At 51.2% G+C, this 27619-nt stretch overlaps 1 protein-coding gene across 4 annotated transcripts in view; it reads left to right on the forward strand.

The window, feature by feature from the left end:
• CXCL12 (C-X-C motif chemokine ligand 12) overlaps positions 1 to 24210 on the forward strand; it is a 31046-nt gene extending 6836 nt beyond the window's left edge. The window contains exons 3-4 of one of the 4 annotated variants that reach the window (XM_059398035.1): positions 598 to 684; positions 24081 to 24210. In XM_059398035.1, the coding sequence (XP_059254018.1) occupies positions 598 to 684; positions 24081 to 24195 (202 nt within the window). In that variant the 3' untranslated portion in view covers positions 24196 to 24210. The other 3 variants (XM_059398036.1, XM_059398037.1, XM_059398038.1) reach the window with 3 other exon arrangements.
• Positions 24211 to 27619: the final 3409 nt, after the last annotated feature.

Here is a 27619-nt window from a genome sequence, read left to right on the forward strand (position 1 = left end):
TCCCTCACTGTCCTGTCACCCCCCCACCCGCACTGTCCCTCCCTCACGCTCTGTCACCTCTCTTCCCCAAACCACTGCAGTCCCTCTTCAAATCTCCTAATTCCGGGCTGACTCTCAAGTCGGTCTCCCATATACTTTCAAGATGATCCATCCAAATAAAAGTCTGCCTTTGTCTGTCTCCAGCCTCAGTCCCCATAATCTTGCAGAGAAAAGCCCACTCTTTTGCCCCGACATCCGGCCACCTGCTTCTCGGGCAGCCCACCGTCCTCCACGCCCTCAGTGCACGTACCCCCTTTGATGCCTTTGCTCTTGCTTCCCTCCCTCTGTATTCCACCTGCCCAGCCCCTCCGTGTCCTCCCAAGGGCAACTCACACGTTCCCCGGCCTGCGCTCTCCCCTGTGAAGGCCAGTTTCACCTTCCCGTATCTGCCCAGGGACTCCATCCGCTGCTAGGGACAGGATTCCCCACCTTGAGTTCCTCCTGTACCCGCGCCTGCCAAGGGGGTCCCGGTGCTGATGCGGGCGATGAGCCAGTGCCCAGGTCACGACAAGCCCCCTCGTGCTCAGCCTCATACTGTTCCCTCTTCCGTTCTGGCAGGGCGAGGCTGAAGAGCAACAACAGACAAGTGTGCATTGACCCGAAACTGAAGTGGATTCAGGAGTACCTGGAGAAAGCTTTAAACAAGTAAGCACATCAGCCAGAAAGGACTTTCCGCTAGATCCACTTGAGGAAAGCTAACACCGTACGGCAGATGGAGGGCGAGGTGTGGGGGCGGAGGGCCTGGATGGGGAGGACCAGGTGTGCCTGGGGGGTGCAGAGCACGGACCTGGGAATGGGCTTGAGGTCTGCCCAGCATGTAGAACCGCATTTATAGCGTCTGGTACGATCCTGCAGCTTCTGTTCACCCGTGCCCCAGACCCTCGTGCATTGGCTGTTTTATAACTGGGGTTTTTCTAAGAAATCATGTTGTCCCAACAGCATTTCCCACTGCCCGCTCTCTCCTGATGATCATCACAACCCTCTCATTCCCATTATCTTTTTTTTTTTTTTAAATCAGTGATTTCTTCAAGATCTGTATTTGGTTTTGCTTTGGAGCGTGTCTTCCTTCCCCTGGGGCCTCTGGGCACAGTCAGGTGATGGCCAAGCATGGAGCTCAGAAAAGTGTCCTTCCTCCAGACTCACAGACTTGGAGGAAGGCAGAAGGTGGCCTTCGCAGGGGGTGCCCCTTTGGGAATGACACACACACACACACACCCCCACCTGGGAGGTGACTCAGATACTGGCCAGTGCTAGGCAGCGGCCACCACATCCACCTCCTCTTTCGGGCTCCGTGATTGGCTCTGTAGGCTCCATGTAGAAGCTCCTGTCACTGGGGACTGTGCTCATAGACCCCCTCCTGGCCATTCCCAGGCCTCTCCCTGCCTCCAATAACATGCTTCCTCTTGCTTCGGCTTCTCATTTCTGTACATGCTCAGTGGGGAGGAGGGTGATTGCCAGGGCGCCATCCTGCAGCCCCCTCCTCCCTTGGCCCTCCCCCGCACCACCCCTCAGGCCCTCTGTGAGAATCTTCTCTGGCCTTCTCTGCAATGGCTGGCCCTCTCCTAGGGTGGGGTGCGGGAGATCAAGTCTCCACCTTCCCTTAAAAGGCCAGTCTTTGGAGAATCAAATGCAGTTTTCAATCTGAGAACTTGTTTTGAGGAATTCGGTTTCTGTGATTGCCTCTGAGGCTTTTATAAGCCACGGAGAGGCTCTGCACACTGTGAGGGCTCTGCAATCAGAAGCAAACAAAATAAATGAAAAAATGAGCCTCTTGCCATGAACCCCTCCTCCTGAAACCACGGCAGGGTTTCAGTTTCCAGGCAGAAACATTGGCAAGGTGACATTTCCCTGCATCAATGCGATCCACAGATGGGCCTGGTGGTATTTGTAACTTTTTGCAAGGCATTTTTATATATTTTTTGTGCACATTTTTTTATGTTTCTTTAGAAAACAAATGTATTTCAGAATATATTTATAGTCGAACAATTCATATATTTGAAGTGGAGCCATATGACGGTCAGTAGGTTACATTTCTCTATTCTCTTGACCCACTGGCAATTTGTAAAGAAATATATATGATCTATAAATGTGATTACAGCTTTTTAATGTTAGCCACAGTGTATTTTTTCACTTGTACTAAAATTGTATCAAATGTGACATTATATGCACTAGCAATAAAATGCTAATTGTTTCATGGTACTGACCTCCTACTGGATGTGGGAATTTATTTACCGGAAGTAAAATCCATCAGCTGTTAGACATGGGGCTCAGATACATTTGTAGAGTTGATGGAAGTTGATGGAGGTTAAGGTGGCCTGCTGGGTGGGTGCCTTAGGTCCCTCCTGCCGACTTCACTTATGAGTGTGGTCCTCGCTCAGGAGCACATGAGAGCTGCAACTCAAGTTTTTGTGCCTTTTTTTTTTTTTTTTTTTTTTAACCCAATGGAAACAGCAGTGCCAGTTTTCTGAAGAATAATATTTGACTCACTAATTCCTCTTCCCTTTCCTCCTCTTCCTTGGTTCTCCTAACATCCCCCACGTAATCTCCAGAGACTCAACTCTCATAATATCCAGCTTTCACATTTGCCCATGTAAAAATCCCATAATTCGAGGCCATGGTTAATAGCTTTCACAGGAACAGGTGGCTTACCCCATAAATCATTAAATACCATTCAGCTTGAATCATTTTAATGTGACAATCATGAGCCAATTGCTCTAATCGAATTCTGCTAACCAGCTCTCTCCCTTGCTCTCCAGAACAATCCCAGTCATTCCCAGGGGGTGTTCCCCAGGCATCCAGAAAGGAGAAGGTGGGATCAGGCGCACCTTCTTTCTCCTCTCCTGGATGGCCACCTGAATGCAAAGCGTGATTCAGTCTGAAATGCAGGTATTTTCTGTAGGGACAGCAGAGTTCATCTCTGCACTGAAAAAGGAAGGAGGCCAGAGGAGATGGGATTGAGGTGAGTTAGAAGGCCAAGTCCAGCCTGGCCCTGGGCATCCTTCGCACCCTTTCAGATGTGAATGCTGTTCAGGGTTGGAAGCCTCAGGCAGTAGCTGGAGGCAGGACCAGGCTGGCCCCTTGGCCCACAGCGATAGGCTATAACCAGTTCCCAGGTGTTCTGGAAGGCTGGCTAACATTTTTCTTTGAATTGGGGAACATGTCCGATTTATTTTAATGAAGTACTGATGGATGGTGCTTTGCCCAGGGGCCTCCAGGCCTAAGACTGAAGCCAGAGTTAAACAGACACCCAGGGAAGTGTTAGAGATTGTGCAGACTGAAACAGACCCCTGTGTATTTCAACATCATTAATGGTTCTACTGATTTTATCTAAGGGGGCGCAGAGAAGAAAAAATGGGGAAAAAAGAAAAGATAGGAAAAAAGAAGCGACAGAAGAAGAGAAAGGCTGCTCAGAAAAGGAAAAACTAGTTATCTGCCACTTCGAGATGGACCGCAGTGCACGCTGCTCTTGTCTCCCCCGGCGCTTTGTAAATTTGCTCTAACCCTCCTCCAGGGCAGACCCCTGCCTTCCAAGCAGGGGCTCAGACCTCCGTGGAGGAGCGGTGCTCCTGTGGCCTGACTGGCCCCTGTATTTATGTGCATTTTCAGGCCTTTCCTGGTCTGCTAAGTTATGAAGAAAATAGTTGTGCAGAGACTGGGGCGGCGGTCTGGGGTGAGGAGACTGTACTCGCGACTCTGTCTAGCATGGCCCAGGGTCTCTTCAGCACTGCCCTGGGCTGCCCAGCCTCCCACCCTGCCCTCCACTCCCTCTCTCCGAAGGGCGGGTCACTGCTCCGGAGCCCACATGGCTCCACACATTCGTCATCTGTTTTCCTTCTGAGGCAAGGGTGGGGCTGCCCTGCCCTGCCCTGCCCTGCACGGAGCCCTGACTAGCCCAGGAGCAGGAGCCTTGGCCAGCAAGGGACATGCACCTCCTGCCCTCCCCTTGACCACGGCCAGTGCCGTCACCGCCTTCATGGGGCAGCTGTGGCCGTGCCTTTTGCAGGTGCTCACTGACTTTTTTTCCCAAGTGCCTGCTGCCTGGCCCTCCACCCCTCTGATGCCCAGGGTGGGACTCGTCCGGCAGCGGCTCCCAAGGCTGTGAGAGTGGCTTTACCTCTGAGCAGGGGTGCTTTCTGCACGCCAGGTGTGGAAGGTGGGTGGGAGCTCACATTCCCAGGGAGCAGCTGTGGAAATACTTCTCAGGGAGCCTCTAGGCCCGGCAATTCACTTTACAGATTCTTTAAACGGGTCCCCAATGTGGAAGAACTGTGTGAAAGGCCTGTTTCTCCCACCCACCTCCTGCTGGGTGAGGAGGCTCTGTGACCCTGTGCAATTAGGTTCCAGGACACAGCTGCCGCAGCCCTCACTCATGGGAAATATCCGCTTCAAGTGAACATGGTGTTCTAGAAAGTTCTAGAACTTTCCTCATACCACCCACAGATTAATGTCTAAGATTTCTTGCCAAGTCTCTTTAATTTGGACCAGAAGAAGGGGGATCCCATGGGAGAGCAAGGCCCTGATTTCAGTAATACTTTGAGAAAGGACACCTCAAATATCTGGGCTGTTCTCCCCATCCTCCTGTCCCTCATAAACACTCAGCCTGCTCCCCCGGCCCTTGGTCGTAATTCAGCATGTGGACACAGAAAGATGAAGTGGTTGGAGGTCAGAACAGATGGAATGAGGAGAAGAAAATCTCAGGTCCCTGCATGTCCCACTCAAACTGGGGCACAGTGTTCCCTTCTGCTTTAGTGCCGTCCTCTGTGACAGTGCAGAGCATGTGGCATTCCTTGTTTCCATCAGGGAAGCGTCCTGCCAGGACGCTGCAGCCAAAGACCTTTTAGTCCCCATTTATCCAGCCGACTCTCAGCCTGTGCCCCTCTGGCCAGCCTTGGGGTCAGCAGACCTGCTCCCGGGCATGTGGGGAGCCCACCCCCTCTCCGCCTCGGAAGGCATTGGCTGTTTGCTGGTCTGCTCCGGGCTGCAGTCTTCTGTGGAAGCCAGCAGTGGGCCTGGTCTGGGGAACCTTGGCTGGGGTAGCCCACCTCTTACATAAGCATCTTGGAGCCAGTCACACCTGAGGTCCCAGGCTCTCCATTCTTGATCCAGCAGGATTAGCACATCTCTGTGCCTAGAGAGGGGTGGCAGGTCCAACCTGGACACCGCAGAAGGCTACTTGCCATCTAGCTGTGGTGAGCAGGGGGAGTTGCCGTGGGGACTAAGACAGTTGGCCCCACATAAGAAAAGCAAACAAGCTCCAGGCTGTCCTTCTATGACTCCACTGGCCTTGGGCCCTCACGCTACCTGACAGGCCAACCCGGTGTCCTGGAAGAGTGAAGAGCCAGCTTCCATTCCGTTGTGGGTTGAAACTAGGCAGTGCTCTCCCAGGGCACTCGGTCCTGGGCCCACCCCCACAGTGCTGGCCCAGAGACCCCGGGGCCAATCAGCAGGGCTGGGGTGTCAATGGAGGTGGTTGATGGTGCCAAGGCCTTGGAGGAGCAGGCAGCCTCCTCCGGGCTGGGTGTGTGTTGGGGCCACGCTGAGGCCGGGTGGGGGGGCTGGTAGCCCTCCATGTGTGCTGGGCTCGGGCTGGGTGCCCCGCCTGCCCTGTCGTGTGACCACTGTGCCGTGTTGTCTGTCCACGTGCCCTTGTTCATCCGCTGTGCCCCGTGCTGGCCGCGCCCTCTGTCTTCACTTCCCAACTTCCACCTCTCCCTCCGCTTCAGCCACCCCCACCCCCCACCAGCTGCCTCTCTCCCAACTCTCCCCTTTCCCAGGGCCTCGGAAAGCCGGCGATTTGGAAGTCAGGAGTTGGGAGCCCCGCCGCCGCCGCGGGGGGTCTCAGCGTTTCAGGCATGCAGCCTGGCCGCTGTGGGAACCCGCCTTAATGGTGTCTCCCTCTGTTCTTGTTAACAGGAGGTTCAAGATGTGAGAGGCGCAGGTGGGGTCAGACGCCTGAGGAAACCTTACAGTAGGAGCCCGGGTCTGAAAGCAGTGTTAGGAAGAGCCCGCAGTGGCTCCCCTGCACCCAGGCAGGGCCCAGTGCATTTCCAAGGGCTTCGTTCTGCACAGTTTGCCTTATTTTCACCATTTGATTATGTAGCAAAATATATGGTGTTTACTCTTCATTTAGTTTGATTATCCAATGTCACTGGTGACAGATAGGAACTTAGACTAAGGCCATTATTTTACTTGCTATCTTACCGTATCTTCCCCATGGAGCCCCTCGCCTGGCCCGAGGTTCCTGAGTGTTGTATCACCCTGAACTGTGCAGGCTGGGACCCCCGATCACCCTGTCCTAGGATGGAGAGCCACCAGGAGGTATCAAAGCCCACCAGTCTGGGCAAACCCTAGTGAAGGCTGCCCTTGTGCAGGGGGTAGAGGAGGGCTAGGTTTAGAGGGCCAGGCAGAAGCCTCACCCTTCCCTGGAGTGAGGCGTAGGGTATTCCCCTTCAGTGAGCATCACAGAGCTTCCCCCAGCCAAGGCAGGCAGGAGTGTGAGGCTGGGGTAGGGGGAGACACGCCCCCATCCTGAGCTCTTCTCTACATCCCATCACGTTCTTCTCATCACTGTCTCTCTCATCCATCATCATGTGTATCCAAGACTGTCTCCATCACCCCGGAAAAAGACTCTCTCAAGACCAAAGCTTTCATTTAAACTGGGCACCAAGAAGCAAATCAAAATGTCTCGTGTTACCATGTTCTGAAAACACTGTGCACATCTGTGTCTTGTTCGGAATACTGTCTGTCGTCCAACCCTGTGTTCTTGTTCAAAGCCAATGTCCTCGCTGCATGAGCTGTCAGCTCCTCGTATGCAAAGGCTCAGAGTCAGGAGACGTCTTTTAACCAGGTTTCTTATTAGGGCTGTGAGCCTCTCAGGTGGATAGCCTGGGTTTCTCCACGGATCGCAAACCCAGGATGGATCCACGGAGCCCAAGGGAATTCGGTTTTCAGCTGGGCTGAACTGTGAGGACACCAGCCCTCCCTCCATGCTTCCATAGGTGTGAGTATCTCAGAACCACAGAGAGTTTTGTCTCCGTGGCGCCAAGAGCGTGATTCTTTTGGCCGTCAAATGAAAAGAATCCTCAACTCTTTTTTGGTTTTTGAAAACCCAATCCACAGAATAATGAATCCTGGACAGGAAGATTCTTTCCCAGTTAAAATCTAACCTCATCTTTTTCCCCACTTGGCAATCCCATCATCTGCTCCATTGTAAAGTGGTCTCTGGACTTGGCCGCTGGAATTGCCTTGTGCTTCCAGAATGTCCAGCAGGGCATTCCTCCTAGAAAAGGGGACGTTTGGGAAAGTAGGTTAAAACCTTGACATGTAAAGGGTTTCCCTTTACAAAGATCAGTTTGTAGAGTTGCATTAAGCAGCTTTAAAATACCACTTTTTGAACAGCTAGGCATTTGAGGGGTTTTTGCTTATTGTCTTTGTTTTATATTTCGTCTCATGAATACTTTGTCCCTTTGGTTAAATAGCCCAGGGAAAATTTTTAAATTAAGAAAGAAAAATAGAAGGCCAAAACCAGGAAATGTATCCATCGATAGGACACTGTAAATACTATACAGAAAGTATATTATAATAAAATAACCTTGAATTATAGATGTTTTTAGATATAATCATCTTTGGGTTGTCAAGAACATGTTTAAAGCATTTCCATAAATATTCCTTTATATAGGATCTTCAAGGTAGAAAGCCAGTCCACCAAACAAAAAACGTGTATCTTCAAGTCAGTTATGTTATATTGAATAAAATAGAGTACAGGGGCCTTTATTAACTATAAGGAATAAAGAACTGATCTCAGGACCCTCTTCTGAAATTAAGTTATCACTGCAGGTCTCCTGAACTATACTATAGGTGAAATGATCGAATTTTCAGTGGGATGGGCATTTTCTAAGTAATCCAAGATAATTTAAAACTCTCATGGAACATTTGGAACCGTCCTCCCCTGGAATCCGTGAACCAGAACCATTAAATCTCTTGCTCCCAGAAAAACAAGGCTCTAAATCTTGACTACAGTCAAAAAAAGAATCATTCCTTTCTCCCCAATAGAGGGAAAAATAGATAAGAGTAGAAACTGCTGGAAAAGTTCTCTGCCTAACAATTGCCCTCCTCGCACTCTGCTCCTGAACAAAGACGGCCTCTTGAAAGCAAATATGCATTTAAATAGTCTATTTGCAAAGGAAAAGGCTCTCTTGATCCCCTTTTGCTTTAAAAGTACGAGTCAAGTGCATCCATGGATTAGGAGTCCCCGGCTGTGCCTCCCTGTCCAGTGCTGCTCAACCTGACCTTCCCTTGGGCTCCTTGTAACCCCCAGGGCAGTCCTCCCCCTGCCAGCCTTTGCATCAGGACCTGGGCAGCTGTGGGGCCGGGCTGGGGACGGGACTCGCCGAAGTGCTGTGTGTTTATATCCGAATCTGCGCCATGTGTCGTGTGTACTGTTTTTCGTCCAGCCCTGCTCAGGCGCTGAGACCCCAGCGAGGAGGCTCAGGAGAGAGGCCCTTTGTGTGTGGGGGCCTGTCCTCCTCCGGAGCAAGGAGGCTCAGCTTGGAGCAGACGGCCTGAATGGCAGAAGGTTGCAGTCCCCCCTGTGTGAAGCCCAGAGAACTCCTAAGAATTTTCACTGGATCCGATTTCACCTTCCTTTTCTGACTGCTGCCTGATGCTATAGCCATGGGCTCTGGGCAGGGAGTTTATCAGCCCCCGAAACCCCTGCCCCAGGGGGTGCACCCTTCCACAGCAGGATGAGAATTGTGGGGTCCCTGTACACATCCTCCCTGACCCATTCCAAGGGATCCCCTTCCCTGGGAAGTGCTCCCTAGAAACCTTTAAGTCCCATAAGCAGACCACTGACACGGCCAAGCTGAAAAAAAACCCCTCCAAGCTACTTGTTTGTCCGTAACCTCGCTGGTGTCTCAGTCTCCAGGCAGTGATGGGTTCAGTGTTAAATGTGATGAATACTGTATTTTGTGTTGTTTAAATACATCTCCCAGATAATGTGAAAATGGTCCAGGAGAAGGCAGCTTCCTGTATGCAGTGTGCTTTTTTTTTTTAATAACAAATAACTTCTTTTAAGAAACAACCATTTCTACTTTGAAGTCATATCAATGAAAAGATGTATATCCACTTACAATTTTCCTAATAAAGACATGTATTCAAATGTAGCAACCAAGAGTTTGAAATTAGTGTTGCCATTCGGAATTTTCCAAACTTGGTTTTTCTTCCTCCAGCCCAGCCCAGAGGAGTCCTGTAATCTCAGCTGCATTGGTTAGTGGAAAACAGGCCATTGCAATCACGCTAATCGTAAGGAAGAATTCTGGGGGCATGCTTGCCTCTTCTAGTCAACGATCTGTAGCGGGTGTGGGGAAAGGCACTCTCTTCTCTCGGAATGTCCTTGGTTTTGCAGAAATCCCTTATTAAAGGCAAGCCAGTCCTCTACTGCAGAAGGGATGGTTTTACACAAGGACCCACATAGTTGCCTGTCAGCTGTGGGTCAGGAAGCCTCCATTTGCTACTTTCAAGGCCTGGTGAAGGAGAACAGTGGCCCATTCCCACAGGCACCGCCAAGGACCCAGTGCCCTGGGCGTATTTTCTGTCCTGCGCTGGGACCTCCTGGAAACTTACTCAATCTCTCAACAGCTGCCCACCAGCACTGTCCTGGATAACTTGATCAGGCGGTGAGCCCGGTAGGGTTCTGTCCTCATAGAGGTCAACCTGTCACACTTACTCCTACATTCTTTCTGGTCCACCGTCAACTGCACCAGAAAGGAGGGGCTGGTGCAGAAGCCACAAATGTCTGAGTCCAGATTGCCCTGTTCTCCAGAACCTCTTGCCCGTTGGCCCAAACAGAACCACATTAGCCCTGTGCTCAGAACCTCCGGGCTGTTTCTAGAGTGGCTTCGATGTGACTGCTCAGTTGCAGATGGACTGGAAGAGGAAAGAAGTACTCGAGGAGGCCATGGCAAGAGACAGCATGGTTTCCGGGGGTGAAGGCGGGTGTGTGGATTAGCAGAGCAGTGCTGGGATCCTGGTCTTATCTCTGCTTCCTCTGTGACTCGAGACACACCTCTTGCCCTGAGTGAGTCCCAGCCTCTATAACCCAGAAGCTTAGCATCCCCAAGAGTTGGGCAGACTAGCCGCGTGGGTAGGATATGCTTCACTCCCTCTTTCCACCTGTTTCCTGGGGTCCACCTGCCTCTCCTTAGGCCTCAGCAGTGCTCAGATACCTGGAGCTAAAAGTGATCATGAAGGTGAACAGGAGGGGAGAAGCCTCTTGGTTGGGTCTCGTAGGTTCCCTGATCACCTGTAAGTGCTGGTTCCAGCACATTCTGCTCTTCTGGCACCAGGAACCAACAACCCCTGGATTAAGTGTCAAGTATTCAGAATGATGCTGACTCTTCAGAACAATGTAGCTAAAAAAAAAAAAGGAAAAGTCCATTGCCTACCATGCTTCCCAGGGCTGCTGGCCCCCATAGAGTCGGCTGACAACAGCTGCACCTGTCACTCCAAGGAAGGACCATTTAAGCTTGTGCTTGCTGCCATATTGGGATTGATAAAGGACCCAGAGGCATCCCCTAAGAGCCCCCCCCCCCCACACACACACACACAAAAGGTGCACAGATTCTGTTTAGTCCTAGGCTCTCTTCCATTCTTGAAGGCACCCACCAGCATCAACCCAACTTGCCTACATCACTTGTAGTAATCACTTGAGCAAATCCTCAGCCTGCGGAGAGCTCCCCTGAGGACAAACTGGGAAAATAGAGTTCTCAGGGGGAGTCCATCCCTCGGGCATCCCTCAAGAGGCTGCACAGGGTCCTGGTGGGGATGTGAGGAGCCGTATTCCCCATGCCTCAAAGAGGGCTTGTCATAGTGGGTGTTGAACGGACATTGGATGTATGAGCAGGTGGCCAGGCTGACAGCCTCAGGGACAAGCCACAACCAACCCCCGGCGTTCCTACCTGGGCTTGGAGCTACTCTCAGATTTCAAGGCGGTTACTCTACTAAGTTTTAAGGAGTCAACACTCATTTTTGAGCAAATGAGTTGCAGCTACCCCTTGGCCCATGAAGCCAAACCGAAACAAAGCAGAGTGTTCATTCCATACCGACTCTCTCCCTTTACAGTTTCGTCCTCCCCCCTCCTCACTCCGCTGATGGGCTGGCTTCTAAGTCAGAAGGAAAGGCAACAATAAGAAAAGGCTCCATGAGCCCCACCTCTGGTCCACTGCTACCGCTCTCACCCGGCAGGAAGCGCCCTGCTCCCTTGCCGTCCTACACCTGGCCCTGGAGCCAGCTTCTCACCTGCCCAAGGACATCTCTCCTGACTCTCCCTCTCACCTGCACCAGCAATCGTTCCCTCTACATCAACACACCAACGTGCTCTAATATCTCCCATTGGAAACAAAACGAAGCAAAAATAAAACCAACCCTGACCTGGTATCCTGGGGACTTATTTTTTTTTTTTTTTTTTTAAGATTTTATTATTAGAGGCAGAGGGAGAGGAAGAAGCAGACTCTCGCTGAGTAGGGAGTCCTATGTGGGACTCAGTGCCAGGATCCTGGGATCATGACCTGAGCCAAGGAGGACACTGAGCCACCCAGGCGCCCCCCAACCTGGTATTCTTCCCGCCCCTTGTCTCTATGGCTTCTGCACTACTCTGCTTCGCATCACGTGCAAGTCCTCACAAGAGGGCTCTATGTTTCCCGTGTCCGCTTTCTCCCCTCCTCTCTCTCTTCTCTTTCTTAAAAAGCCCACTCCTGGCTAGAATTTTGGCCCTACCACTCACTCTATTAGACCCACTCTTTGTCGAGGTTGTCACTGAGCCATTGGGAAATGCAATGGCCAGTTATCACTTCTCAGCTTCTCAGTGTCCCAGCCTGGTCTCTTGACAGCATGGCTCACCCTCCTTGCAACACACTCTGGCTCGCTCTCAGCGGACCATTCCTATTTCTTCAGCTTCATACCTTTTCATTTTCTTTTTTTTTCTGTGTCCTCATCACTGGACATCTGAACATGAGAACACCCCTTGGTCAAGTCCACAGACGCTCCGTGTGCATATACCGGGTGACCTCGTTCTCTCTCCTGGGCTCCGGGCTTGGACGTCCCCTCCTCCCCTGAAAGTGAACATTTGCAAAAGGAAACTCTTATTTTCCACGTTTCTCCCAAGCTGCTCATCCCCATTCCTGTAAATAACAGCTCCATTGCTTCTGGGTGCTCAGGCCAAAACCATATTGCCATCTTTGATTTACTTTATTCCCTTACAGCCCTGAACTAAACCATTAACAAACCCAATTAAGCTTCAAAATACATTGAGAATCCAATCGCGTCTCACAGCTGCTATCTTGGTCCAGCAACCACCCCCTCCCTCACCTCCCTGCCCCCACAGTTCCTCTGGAAGCAGCGAGAGTGGCCTGCCGAGCCACCTGGCCGTGCCACCCCTGCACACCCTCCAGTTTTTAACCAACGGAGGCTCACACCCACTGTAGCCTGTCACCTCTCTGACCTCACGCCTCCCTCTGCTCTAGCCACAGTGGCTCCCTCACTCTTGAACAGGCCAGGACTGACCCTGGCTGGGGACTTATGGGCCCGGTAGCCCCTGCCCAGATACAACCTGGCTTAGCCCCTCCCTTCATTCAGTCTCTGTTGGCCATCATCTTGTGAGGAGAGCCTTTGCAGACTCCCCCAGCCCGTGGCCCTTCCCTGATGTGTCACACAGGACCCCCTTATCCTGCTTGGCCTCCCCTCAGGCACAGCCCCTTCTGCCAGCTTTCTGGGCACTGCCTGCTTCCCATGAGAAGGTGCATACCACATGGGAAGAGAGGGGCTTGGTCTGCTTTGCTCACTTTGTGGCTGGCCCCTAGAAGACGCTAAGGAAATATTCTTGGAATGACCGCCTGATAAACTAGTAGGAGGTTAACACATGGGAGTCTTGGCCCATCTCTGAAAAGAAAAGCAGGACTCACCTCACAAGATCGCCTGTTCGTTCCCACACTTAGGGGCACACTGTGAAGTCATCACTTAGCACCAAATTCTCCTCACTCCATGGTGCACATATCAGCGGTCACACACACACACACACACACACACACACACACACCTTACCTCTTGTCTAGAATCCCCCATGCCTGAGCCTTCCCCCTGGAGTCCCCAGAGCATGAAAAACCATAGTGGTTCATTTTCTGTGACCAAGATTAAAGAATCACCGCTGCCCCCAGGGCACCTCCTTCCGAGTGCTCCTTGCTCCTATGGGGACCTGCACACACTTCCTAGGAAGACTGTGGGACTGTCAGGGCTGCCCTGGGGACAGCTGGACAACTGGCCCAGTGTCCGGGGACGGGGCCTCTGCTGCTAGTGCTTCATCCCAGGCCTGACCTGGGGCGGTGGATGGCAGGCCAGCCCCTGGGGAGGAGGTCAGGGAAAGAGCCGAGAGCTCAGGAAAGGCAGGTTGCACAGGACAGTGTTCCACTCTCCCAGGCAGCAGCTCAGCGCTGCAGCCCAGCGGGGGAATTTGCTCAGGAGGAGGAGTGACCGGTCTTGGTCAGTCTGGAAGGCCCCAGATGCAGTCGCAGGCTCACCTTGTCCTGGCCTCTTCCAGGCATTTCCCTGAACATCAGCGCAAGGTCACATGGGCTTGTAGGCCGTGAGGAAACAATCATTTGGGGGCATTCCTGAGCTCTGGGGGAGGCGGCTCTCCTTCCGGCCACTGTGGGAACCCCGGAGCGCCATGTCCAGACCTTGGCACCTGGGAATGAGGCCTGCCAGGGACCAGCTCTTTCCAGTTCTTCCTCTGTGGGGGCCTGCCCCTGTGCTCAGGCAGCCAAGGAGAACTGGAGGCTAATGCATTCACTGTACTTCTCCTTAAAGCAGGCAGGACAGAGTTCCCAGGGAGGACAAGCACACACCTTGGTCAGGTGCTTTCCATCCAGCTGACATTTTGGGACCATTCTCTGCCTGCCAGTCTACAGAGGTGTTTTTCAGATGCCTCCTTCTTCCGCGTTTCCCACAGTCCCAGGAGATAACACCCCTCTCCTGTGTGATGAACACAAGGACAGACGTTCTAAGCAACCATGAAGTGTCCACATCTCAAGGCTGGAACGTGGGAGGCCCGACTGATCCTGGACTATTTGGCTCCAGTGGTCCTGGCAAACCATTCTTGCAGTTTGTAGAGCTCCCTGGGCAGAGGTGGTGGGCGGGGTCTGCCTGGCTCAGGGCAGGGTCTGCCCCATATGGTTCAAAGGGATACCCTTGACAGTTAAATGACAGTCCAGCCAGAGCAAACGCTCAGCAAGCTCAGCCTATGAAATCAGTAGAGACTGTCAGAAGCAGCAGTTTTTTAAAAAAGTGAAATAGCACCAAAAATAAGGAAAGAAGAGAAAGGTATAGAAAACATTGGCTTATGTCACACTTACTAGAACAATTTGCACACAAGTGTGTGTGCACGTGTATGTGTTTTATAATGTCAAATCCAATTTTTATTGTGGTCTATCCTCATAAAATGTACTGCTCTTAGGCACATAAAACCCAGTGATGAACGTGGCTTGCCTCCCTGAGGAGGACAGAAGTTGGAAGAGGACACCAGATTTCTTTGATTTAATCAGAGGTTTAAAAAAATAAAACATGAGTGTTTCTAAAATCAGCGTACATTTTACAAGCACAGTAGACATCTAATGGCATCTTTTTTTCTTTCCTAAACAGCTGTAGGCTTTACAAGGAAATGGTGATATTTCAAAACCAAAACAGCACAGCGACAATCCCTGCCCCATACAGAGCCTCCTGCTCTGTGCCTCCGTACTGGGGCTGAAGGCAGCTCCTCACAAGGAAGGCACTGCTAGGCAGTGTAAAGATGCCACTGATCCCAGCACAGATAAGGCAGGGGAGGCTCAGAAAGGTTCAGGGGAGCCCCCAAAGCCTGGGTGCATGCCTGGACCACAGTTCTGGAATCCAAGCACAGCTATCTTGGACCCCCAGGCTCAATCTCTGCACTTTCTTAGAAATGGCCGAGTATGAGCTATCCCAGGAAAGGCATGGTTCTCACTCTGTGGTTTTCTGGAATAACAAGATCTCACCCACAAGGCACTGTTCCTGTAGCTGCCAAGGCCTGTGTTCTCAAGTGGCCTTGTGAGAGAGTCCATTTCCTTTGTGGCAGGGCTCATGAGGCTCCCCTGCTGACCTCCCCAGACTGGTCATTGTGGACTCGTGCCCTGGATCAGCACCGCGGCCACAGGGAGCCAGGATCTGGCACCTGGAGTCACAGAAAAGGGGGACTTGAACCCAAAAATTCTCAAAGAGAGGAATCTGAGAGGGTCATTCCTTGGACAATCAGGGGTACCATGATCCTGTTCAGATGCCCTTTCAAAGTCGTTAAAGAGTGACCAGGCATTCCAATGTGCCTGGACAGTTCCAGTGGCTACCTATTGCCCCAGCAAAATGACTAACAGCACCATCTGTCTCAGAATGTCCTATTTCAAAAAATAAATCCTTTGGCCACCTCATCAAATAATGAAAAAGTATGTGAAATCTGCTAGCCTCATACCAGAAGGGCAAAAGTTGCTGTTTCTCCCAGCCTCTCTTCCTCTTCTGCCTCCTCCCCTCCTTTTGGCAAAGCCTAGACAAGCCTTGGGTCCACGGCCCTCTTCCTCCCCTGGCCTTCCTCTCTTCACCCAAACTGGAGCTGCTCTCTGGGGCACCTGAATTCCCAGCCTGGCCTTGGGCTCCTCATCCTCTCTGGACACCAGGCACGAGGCCGGGAGGCCAGCCCAGGGAGACAAGGATCGCGGGGCCTGCTGTCAGAGCCCACCCCATCACAGACCATACAGGGGTCCTGCAGAAGTCCCTGAGCCTGCCCGAGCCCGGAGCTCATCTGCAGTTCCTCCTCTGTGAATCACTTCACGGGGACAAGGGCCAGCTCTCGACTGCTCTGGGGGCGGGATGGGGCTGTTGCCTGAGTGCAGGGAAGGAGAGCAGCCCCGCAGCTGGGACGTCCCTCCCCTCCAGGTACCAGGCATGAAACACACTAACCACCACTCCGTGCTTCCTTCAGGGGAGATGGGATTCCGGATTCGCAGATGAGATAGGAGCCGAGGTAAGCACTTTCCTAAGCCACGTCCGCAGAAGCAGCAGAAACCAGAGTCTCCACATTTTGTGTCGAGCCATCCATATCACTAGCTGCCCTTCCTTCCCGTGTGTCTCAGACTCCCCACTGAGGGCCAGACAGGAGGTGTCCGGGGAGGGAGGGGCGATGGTGACCAGAGGGAGTCCCTCCACCAGCTGCTGGGCTGGGGGCTGTCCTGGGGCTCAGCGGGGACATAAGTCACCAAATCTGGCATACGAGGTGAGCAGAAGTGTCTCCTGGGTGTGGCCAACAACCCCCCTGATGAGCTGTCACTGGTGCAGGCGGGTAGGTATAAAAAAAGCATTCTTGGGTTGGAAAAAGGGAGTTAGACTCCGGCCTGGCCAGCGGGCATGAAAGAGGGTGCTGGAAGCTGATAAGGAAGAATAGGAATAATAACCATAAAAATGATGCCGGGTAACGTTGCCCAAGGACAGACCAGGTGTCAAGTTCAGAGCTGGCTTCTCTAGATCCATGACTTCATTCAACCTGACATACTCGTGAGAAAGGGAATGACCACTTAGGGCCACCCAGGATCTATAGCCGACATGGACCCCCATCCTCTCTGTCTCTGCATGGTCTCGGTTCGAGGGCTAGCAACTGGGACTTCGTGGCTAGGTAAGTTGGGTGCTAAGTTAGGGCTTTGCTGTCAAAGCCCGCCAGCAAGTGGCTCTTTCCCACCCCTCTCAGGGCTGCCTAGCACTTCCTCCATTTATAATCAGATCCGTGTCTTAGTGAAGTGCTCCTGGCAATGTTTGTCATTCAGCTGTATGTGTTGACCTGCCCTTGCTGGAAGCCAAGCTGGGATAAAGGATCTCTGGCCCCTCATTCCAGCTTCTCCCCAGGCCCATCTCCCATGGTGCTCCTCCTGGGGTGCTGGAAGCACTCAAGGGTGGAACGTTGTCATGAAGTCAGGGTTCAGGAATCATTCCAAATTCCTATGCTTAGGGGTCCGGTCTTGGCCTCTGGGCACACACAGTCCCCCCACCCCAGGCTCAGCCTGCTGCCTCCCCTCCCTTTGCCCTCTTCTGGGTCCCCCATAGCTCCAAGCTCAGCCCTCCCACAAGATGCCACACTCATCTGGGGCTTTGAACCCTATTCCCCTTGGCCCTGGTTCCATCAGCAAGAGTCATCAGCTCTGCCCAATTTCATGGAGATGTCTAACTCCTAGGTCTCCATTCTTAGGCCACGGCTAATTCGATGCAAGAAATTTTAATCCCTTGTTGACCAGAATATTGAAACAAATGCCTGAGGTTATATAATTGCCACATGCTACAGCTTTCCCAGACCTGCAGCTTTGGAAAGTTTGGGACAGTCACGTCTCCGGGCTGGACCCAGGAGCTCCTTAGGGCTGCCTATCCTGGTGTGGTTCTGGCACACAGGGCACATCTGATTATAAGTCTGCTGCCCAGGACGTGGTTTGAAAACCATTTTTGCTCCTTTACCTGTGAACTGAAAATCTTATGTCTGGATTTCACTATTTCTTCATTTTGCTGATGGCTCAAAAACCACCAACCTCCCCAGGCTTGAACATATGTGTCCTTGGGAGTTCAGTCTCCCCATCAGCCTTGCATCCCAATTGGTCCAGTTTCAGCAAATTCATTCCACCAGCTGTCCTGCCAGGCGGCCCCAGCGCCAGCGGTGCCCATGTGGTGAAAACAGGTCCCTTCTCCAAGCAGCCATATGGCCTCCTGCCCACAAACAAATTAATTAATAAATCAGGTTCCCAAGTAAAATAAGATGGGTGGCATCCTTCGCTAGGGTTCCCGCACACCCACTCTTGAGCCTAGTCCCCATCCAGAGGTTGTTTCAAAGGATGTACAGAAATGTCCAATGCAGCTTGGAAATCATTTCAGTTTTCTCTTCTTTCCCCACTCTGACACATCAGGAGCTGTTTTACAGAAATCAGATCAAAGTGGAACAAATCTGTGAGGTTCCCAGCACTAAAATGCTCCTTTACCAAGGTTTTTGTTCACATGTTCACACCCTTCAGCTCCAAAGTGAAACAGAACAAGACAGAAAGGGCATCTTCGGCAGGTTTGGGCGTGGCATTGTGGCAGGAAGTAGAGTCATTTGTAAGAAATCTCATCTTAGCCAAACCCAAACAGTTGATTAGCCAAAGGGGCTGCCGCTAGCCTATGGGAGCAGCGCCAGCCTCAATCTGTGACTCTGGATATGTCCCCCCTATGCTTGGTGCAGTGAAGGTCAGGTTCATAGACTCTGGCCTTTCCCAGAACCCAGAAACAGAAACAGAGTCTGACCGACTTTCTGGATGTGGCCAGTGAAAGTCAACCCTGGTGATATGCAGAGCTTTCATGAGAGTCTGGGAAAAAACCAAACAAAAGGAATGAAAACAGAATTTATAATATAATATCAAACATTTAATTTTAAACAATGTGAGAAGGGCCTTTAAATTGCCTTCAACTATTAGAATTTTGGAGTCAGTGGATTTTGGAGTCAATCAGAAGACAGAAAAGCACCTTCACGGGAGCAATGTGTTAGAGCATAGTCATCCACATTGTCTTGCTTTGGCGTTCCCCCACTCTGCCCAGTAAAGAGTGAGCTGAGCTTTTTGTAGGGACCAAATAAAACTGTTCTGCATGGGTCTCGCCACTCCTTTATCTGAAGCCCTCCAAGAGCTTCCCAGGGCACCCCGATCCACCTCCAATTTCCTTCCCCATCCTCAGTCACAGGGGCTCCCTCCTGCCTCCTCCAGGGTCCTCAAGGGCACCTTTCCTTTGTCCAAGGCCACTTCCCAGACCTTCTGTCTCACCATCCACTCACCCTTCAGCTGGACCCTCCCCTCCCCTGGGAAGCCTCCCTGTTAACCATTCCTGCCCCACCCAGTTTCCTTCCCACCCCAGATGGCCTCTGTATCCCCTATGAGGCAGACCCTTCCCTCCACACAACGCCCAGACCTCCGCGCTGGGACAGCGGAGGACAGCTCGCCATTCCAAGATCTCGGCTCTCTGAAAGTCCTCTCCCTTTAAATAGCCAGCTCTGAGTTTGTTTACCTTTCCTCTGGTGTAAATCTAACTCACTACCCCAAGCAGTAGAGGCAGCAAAGCTGTGACCTGTTAACTAGTTACAAAGTAACCCCCGTTTTTGTTTGTTACCATGGCCCATATGCCCTTATTATCATTTGAGTAATGGGGCAAGCTTGTATTTCTCTAAACACCTTCCTGTGGTTGCATTTGCAATGTATATTAATACATTACATAAAGCATAGCATTTATTTTATTAACAAAATAAAACAATTGAGTTTAGCAATTTGAAGACCGAACACTGCAACCCCCCCACCCCCACCCCAGAACTATAGACTGAAGCATTAGGAAAAACGGGAATCCACGATTTTTAGCATGCTTGTGCCCAACCCCCAGAGGACTGGCTCACAAGCGTCGATCTTGTTTGGCACTTTCTTCCCCAAAGATGTTTGGAAAGGAGATTATTGCCTTAGCACGTTTTCAGTGAGTATGGGAAAGAAAAGAGAAGAAGGCAAATCCAAGAAGGGGATTCAGTAAAAGAAATAGAGAAAAGCAGGCATGAAAAGCAAGTAGAGAAGTGCAGAAGGGGAAGGCCTGGGCCAGGGGTTCTCAGCCCCAGGTGCATGGTAGGAACCTGGATTCCCAGGCTGTGAGCAGAGAAATCAGTCTTGGGAGTGGGGTGCATCCTATCCCCCCAACCCTGTGAGTAATCTGGTGCTGGGAAATCATTGCTTTGGACCAGTGGTTCTCAAATTTAGGGATTAATAGAATTTTCCAAGAACTTCTTAGGACATAGATTTCTTGGCTGTAGCCCCAGAGCTTCCGTTCCCCAGGCCTGGGAGAGGCCTAAGCAGGTGCATCTCTAACAGGTCCCCAGTGATAAGATGCCTCAGGTCCAGGACCACAGGGTGAGAGAGAGCCTGTGCTCTGGAGCTTGGTGCATTCAGCCTAAAAAGTGAAGAGCTTCAGATGATGTGCAGATGGTGACCGTGTCCTGTTCCAGGAGCGGTAGGGCAAGAGATCTGTGAGATTGCAAGATTGAGAGACATATTTCTCTTCTGGAGTGTTTATTCTGCCTCTTGGTCTCTTTCTCTGCATACATCCCGCCCCTCTGGTGCAGGGAGCTCCCTGTCTCCTAGGGGAGTCTAGGGCATTTCTTCCAGTTTTGATTATTGTGAAATTTTCCCTTAAATGGAGCTGAGTTTTTTGTGCTGTATCTTCTACTGGTTCGTCTCAGCATCCCTGAGAGTGAGGCTGCCTCATCCAGGTGACATGAAAACCCAGGGTGGTTAGCATCTTGATTTCTGATTCAAGTATCTCCCCAGTACCTCTTTGGAGGGGTGCAGTGCCCTGCCCAGGCTCCCAGGGCCATGCCAGCCCCCATCTGCCTACTCCAGTGTTTCCAGAGCTCAGTCTGCTCACACTCCGGTGCCTCATCTCCTTGCACTCTGTTTATTTATTGTTGTTGTTTTCATTTAAATTCAAGTTAGTTAACATACAGTGTAGTACTGGTTTCAGGAATAGAATCTGATGACTCATCACTTACATAAACACCTTGTGCTGACCCAACATGCCCATCACCCTGTTACCACACCCCCTCAGTTCGTCCGCTATACTTAAGACTCTCTTATGGTTTGCCTCCCTCTCTGTTTTTGTCTTATTTTATTTTTCCTTCCCTTCCCCTATGTTCACTTGTTTTCTCCTTGAACTCTGTTTTTATCCCCTAGCACGCCTTCACGTCACTTCTAACAAGCCCTCCACAAACAGATGGGTGGGAAAGGGAGGAAGGGTCACATGAACTTGGGCACCACAGGGCATGTGAAATCTGGTCCCATTTCTGTCACTCGGGATCCACCGGCTTCTTGAAGGATCTTCTCTCTCACCTTGTGGAATAAAAGGCTCTGTGGGGTTGAGTGGGGCTGACCCTGCAATTTTCTCGAGGTTGGCCAGAGAAGCCCTGGTGAGGGGCCCTGGTCAGACTGCCCTTCTTGGGGCTAGGCAGTGAGCACTGACCCTGAGTGCCCAGAAACTAGGCATCCTGGACTTTTTGGTGTGTCCTCCCCTCCCAGGCTTTCCATTCCACCTTCTTTGGACCTCAAAAATTAGATTAGATAGATAGATGATAGATAGATAGATAGATAGATAGATAGATAGAAGATAGATATTAAATAGTAGATAGATAGATAGATAGATAGATAGATAGAATTAAATAGATATTAGATAGTAATAGATAGATATTAGATAGTAGCTAGATAGGTAGATAGATAGATAGTAGATAGATAGATAGACAGATAGATAGAAAGAAAGAAGATAGGGAATAATTCTACCCAGGGCAGAAGAAGGTGAATCTAACCCAGCCTCAGCCACTAAAATCCTCAGGGCTGAGCGTCGTTGAGGTCCTAAAGCTGATGTCAAGATGCTGAGAATCCCACATACCTTCCTGAGCTGTGAACTCACTGATTCAATCACCCGCTTGCACATTAAAGGCATCTCAAGCTTTGCCTGAACAAAACCAAAGTCCTCATTTTCACACCCACCTTCCCCGGGTCAAGTAATTTCGCTCCCAGTTTTCTACCTCGGTAAGCCACAAGCCACATGGTGTCACCCAAAAACCCAGAGCCACCTGTGATTCCTCAGCCCCACCACCCACCCTTGCCTCCATCCAGCCCCGCAGCGAAGCCAGAGGGATCATCAAAAAACCACCTCAAACTCAAGCTCTCTCAGTGACCCCCACACCCTATCACACCTGTCCTTGCCTGTCTGGTCACCTGGCTGCACAGAGCAGTCTCAGGGAGTGTGCAGGGACCGTGAGGAGCGAGCCCGGCAGGGTGGGAGGGGCCTCTGGGGCTGAGAGCAGGGACCAGTGTTGGAGCCCTGATGACGCAGGCATCCTGCCCGTTTGCCACTTCCAGGCTGTAGCCGCAGCCTCTGCGATGCTGTCTCCTCTCACCCCTCAGTCAGATCTCCCTTGCTCTCATTCAGTTCGTGGGATGCCCTGAGTGTACCCAGCATGCTCCATTCCTCCCCATTCCCCACGGAACTGAGGGCAGTGGCAGCTGCAGGGGCTTCGATCTGAAGGAAAAATCAGGGTTTAGTGCGTGTCCTGGAGACTCGGTCCCTGCGACCGTGTGTAGAGACACTGCCACCCAAAGAGGTTACTTCATAGGATGGGATTCTGGGGGTCTGTGTGGAGTATCTTCTGTCACCCTCCAGAAGTTTTTTGGGGCCTGATGTCTGCCCTGGGGTCCGATGTCGGGCCAGCACTGCTATCTGCGTCACCAGTGGGAAGTAAAGATGTTGGGAGAGGTAGGCTTAGGATGTCCATTCCCTGGAGCCTTCAGACCGGGTTAGTCCTGGTTTCTGCAGTCAGAAGGTTGTAGCTCTGTCCAGGGGTACCCCCTGAAGTTGCATCTAGTGACTGTTCCCTCTTCCTGCTCAGGGGTTGGCGACCCCGTGTCCTGCCTGTGCCTTTGTAAGGAGTCTCCTTATTAACCTCTCCTGAAAGGACCCTCACGTGAGCGCGCCATCTGTGCTCTGCTGGGATCCCTATCGCTACACTTACTTTCCTGTTTTCAGATTCCATTTCCCATGATGTCTGCATTCTGTCTAACAAGCCCGGGTTACTGTTTAGTACAAGTCAACTGCAAAGATAATGAACAAGGAAAGGCAGCATTCAGGGGGCTGCGCGGTCAGGGGCCTGCTCCCTGGGGTGGCTCCCTCTGGGCCGAGTTTCAACCCCAACGGGGACACACGGCTGACCCTGCTCCGGCATCTGTGCATAAAACTACTCAGATGTGGATTCTAACTCAGTAGTTAGGATGACACCAAAGGGATTTTCTCAGCATGACTCGATCCCCACTCCTGAATGAGATGTTTAAACTGTAATCTCCATACTTCTACAGTTAGACCTGGGCGGACCTGAGTTCCAGGCAGACTTGGCCTGTGGGACTCCAGACAGGTCACCTACACTCTCCATGTCCCAACCTTGTCATTGACAACAGTATTGCCTGTGGAGAGAAATAAATGAGATAATGTATTTAAAATGTTTAGCATAATAAGCAACCAAGAAATGCTCAAAGTTCGGAGATAATTTTCATTATAATTAGAAATGCTACTCTATAGAAAGACCAATAATTTGAGCCCAGTAAGGGTGTTATGGTATGCCCACTCCAGTTTCTTTTTCACAGAGCAAGTGTGCCCAGGAGGGCTTTGTGTCCCGGGCTGGCCTGGGCTCTTCTCATGGTCTTCAGGGTTTATTGTGTCCATCCTCTCCTGTGTGGCCCAGGCTGCCTGAGGCCCCACTTGCTCTGCCTTGGGTAGTGAAGTTCTCTTACCTAGGTCATTGTCTCTGTTCACAGAATATCTGGAGTCTGGGGATCTGCAGTCAAAGTTCACTCCACGTACAGAGACATTACCACTTGATGTCTGAGGAAGAAAGATCCCTTCTTGGGTCCCCAGGGTATCAGTTGCCAGCCTGGGGCAGGGGGTCCATTTGGGGCAAGCATCTTGCTGTAGGTCACCTGAGGACTCTGTGACTGGCTCAGGGTGGTGTTGGGACCCTTTTAAATGTTTGCTATTCAGGAAGAATCTTTTCCTGAATGGGATTCAGCCCCTTCCATTGGGCTCCTACATGGACATTCCCCCAGGAAAGTACCTTGTTCTTGCTGCCCATCTAACCACTCTGTCCACCACCAGAGGCTCCACCAAAGCCTTTGTGAGTCCCCACAGTGAAGTGGACACCCACTGGAAGGGCACCAACAGATATGAAGGTAGGAAAGTGCCAGAAGCTATATGTGCCCTGGCCTGAAAGACCGGAGACAAGCATCGTCCATCCCAGATAGGCCACGAGTGAACGCTTGCAGGGGAGGCTTTCAGGACAACACCCGAGGGACAGCTGGGGCACCTCAGATTTTTGCCCTCTCTCACATCCATCCACTCTCTTCTGCTCACAGGCAGCCCAAGTCCACAGGAAAAGCAAGAAAATCACATTTGCAGCATCTGTGTAGCTCGGAGCTAAGTTCCACGGTATCTACTACATCGCCCCAGCTCTGGCTACATGATGTGTGATGAACAGCAGAGTTCCCGATGGCACCACACCTCACCTTCTACCCAGCCCCCAGCCCTGCTGGGTCGTCAAGAGCTCCTGCCAGCTAGTTTGATGTTTAAAACATAAATTCTTTCAAACCTTTTTCCTCCAAGTAAAATTCTGTGTGTGTGTATGTGTGTGTGTGTGTGTGTGTGTGTGTGTGTGTGTCTGTGTGTGTCCAGAGCCCACAGGCCCAAGGAACTCTGCCTCTGGTTACCTTCCAGTGTTCACCCAAACCACCTTCTCCCCATTTCCTGCCATCCAGCCTCCCCAGTATTTTCTGTGTTCCTTGGCCAAGCCCAGCTTGCTCCTGCCGCAGGACGTTTGCATTGACTGTTTCCTTTGCCTGGAGCACTATCCCCTCATCTTCCCACAGCTGCCCCCTCTTCCTCCTCAACTTAAGGAAACCCCTTCAGAGAGGTCTTCCGGATCACACCAGGCAGACCACCCTCTCCACATCCAGCCCTTTCCCCACACCGTTTAGGCAATTTGGGTGCAAAGGCATTTCTTTGATAATTTGTTTTTTTATTCATTGTCTGTTTGTGGGCATAAGTGTATAAGGACAGAGCCTTATTGTTTTCCATCAGTGTCACAAGGGCCCTAGAACACCAGTGCAGAGCACATAGTAGGTATGTCATGAATGCTTGAGGCCTGGATGGATGAATGATTGTTCAGTGTAGAGACGCGGGGTCCTAGCTCCAGGACAGAGGAGCCAGAAGGCCAGGCCACCATGTTACCCAGTGGACAGCTCATGGAGGCAGAAATGCCCGCACAGCCTCCTGTCAAGTGCAGGCCCAGGGTCTGAAAGCCGCGCATGCTCAGAAGCATTCAGGTGTGGGGAGCACGGGGCCCCGGCACTGGGGATTCCAGCAGGCCTGGGATCAAGGAGAAGAGGCTGGGCTTGACACCAAGTGGTGGGACCTTGGGCTTTGGAGCTAGGCGGCTTGCCCAGGCCACAGCTGGCTGGGCTCTGCCGGGCCTCCCCAGGGAAGGAGAGCTGTATAAACAGGAAGTCCACTGCCTTTGATAAGCCCTAAGTCCTTGTAGGTCTCTTTGTCCCAACATTATTCTCTACTAGTTTGAGGCCTCAGCTCTGATACAGGAAAATGAATTTCACACTTGCCTCCTTCCTGACTCAATCCCCATGCAGGAGAGGGGCAGGAGAAGAGAGAGAGAGAGAGACAGAGAGAGATACAGGAGAAAGGGGAGGAACAGAAATATAAAACAGAAAAAGGTAAGAAATGGAACGAAAGAAGGAGAGGGAAGAGAAGGAGAAGGTGACTCGTAGAAGAAACAAAGAACGGAATGATTATAAAATTCTCTAAAGTCAACCAACTATGCAAGAATGGAACTTTGGAAAGCTAGAGGTATTTTGAAGGCACTAATAAAGTTTCATAATTTGGAACTTCTGTGCACTCCTTGCTTGCAAAATTCCCAAGTCAGAAACACTCTCCTTCTGATGAAACAGGTCTCATCAGAAATTCCCTCTTCTACCACGTGTTATCCTCCCCAGGAAGGGGGCCAGAGCTGGGAGCACTGGGAGGGTGGGCAGGGAGTGTCGTGTCCCTTGTACCCCAGGAACCAGCACATGGTCTTCCGGGCATCCACAGCTGCCCACCCTGGGCCCTCAGAACACAGAGACCAGGTTAGGAGTTTCTGCCTTGCTGGCCCGGTCATGCTGTCGTTCACACGGGGCCTGGCAACCCTGTTCTCTGAGGGAAGGCGGTGTTGAAGTGTAGAAGTGAGACCACGCTGTGAGTAGCTAGCCACATGGCCTCCAGCAGGGCCTTCGGTATTTTAAACCCCAGTTTCTCCATCTGTAAAATGGGGAGAATGAGAATATCAACTCGCAGGGTTATTGACAAAGCTCAGGAGGAACAAGGCAAAGGCAAGTTATCTGTGAGCGGAATGCACGGGCCCACGGGGAAATCAGAAAAGACAGCTGTGTACCTTACCTGGCAGTGGTAAGTAGGCAAGTGGATAAGGTCAAGGCTAGTAGGTCTAAGGAAACCTGTGTGCTCCCCGCACAGACGTTCCACTAGTTCCAAGCACCCAGCACAGGGCAAAGATGTACCTTCCACTTTTCCGGGACAGATTTGTTGAACATAAATGAGGCATTTGCGAGCACATGCTGGGGCCTGAGACGCGTGCAGGGGCTGCTGAGATGGGTAACAACAGCCATTGATTATCAACCACTTGCTTTATACATCTGCCGCCTTTATTCTTCCCACAGTCCCCCATGGTCGATGTTACTCCCATTTTACAGATGGAGCACCTGAGGCTCAGTGAAGTTGAGTCAAGTCCAAAGGCCATTTAGTCATTAGGTGGCAGAGCCCACTAGCATCTGCTGATGCCCCAGCCTTTGCCCATAACCACCATGTCCTTGACTTTGAGGACTTTGGGGAATGGGTAGAAAACAGACATGAAAAGGAGCAAGATGTTGTGCAGTGAAACTGTGGGAGCAAGAGAAGAGCACAGTGCTCTGCCTGCACAACCACCCATGCCATGGGAAAGCCCCATGGAGGCTTGGCCATCGGGGGAGAAAGGTACAAGGAGCAAGGGAGGGACAGCCTTGACTCCTTTCAGGAGAGACAGAGAATTTGAAGTGGAAGAAGCAGGATTCATAAAAGGTTGTGCTGGGGAGACAGGCCAACCTGTGCCCTGAAGTATCCCCCACTTACTGATCTTGGGGACCCTACATTAGGGCATGCACAGCTGTAATCCAGTATATTGGCAACTCCCCCCACATCTCCACTAGGATGATGGGAGCGGACAAAGCCTGCTCATGCTTGCCCAGTACAGATGTGTGTCAGCACTTGTCTCAGCACTTTACTGAGTAGCCCTTTCCATTGTCCCAACAACTGTAGGAAGAGGGTTCGATTATTAGTCCCTCTCACATACAAGGAAATGGAAATTGTGATTGTTAATTTTAGTTGTTAACCTGATGGTCCCCACTTGTTTGGTCAAATCCTAATCTAGATGTTGCTGTGAAGGTATTTTTTGGGTGTGATTAAAATTAAATCAGTAGACTAAATAGAACACATTATTCTCCATGATGTGGGTGGGTCTTATCTAATCAGTTGAAGAACTTAAGAGAAAAGATTGAGGTCCTCTGAAGAGGAAAGTGTCTGTCTGCAGGTTGCCTTTGAACTCAAGACTGCAACACCAACTCCTATGGGAATTTCTTTTTTCTGTCTTGTATATTTTGGACTTGCTAGCCCCAATTATGCTTGTGGGAGCAAACTTCCCTTTCCATGAGCCCTAAGAAGAAAGCTGGTTACATTTGCCATGGATCAGGAAAATAGCCCAGAAGCTTCTTCCTCTGGGAAGCTGAGAGCTGGCCCTCACTCAGCTGTGATGCAGAGCCCTCAGGTAAGGTGTCAGGTGGAGTGGTATTTACCACTG

This window comes from Mustela nigripes, chromosome 4 (assembly GCF_022355385.1).
Source record: "Mustela nigripes isolate SB6536 chromosome 4, MUSNIG.SB6536, whole genome shotgun sequence".
NCBI lineage: Eukaryota > Metazoa > Chordata > Mammalia > Carnivora > Mustelidae > Mustela > Mustela nigripes.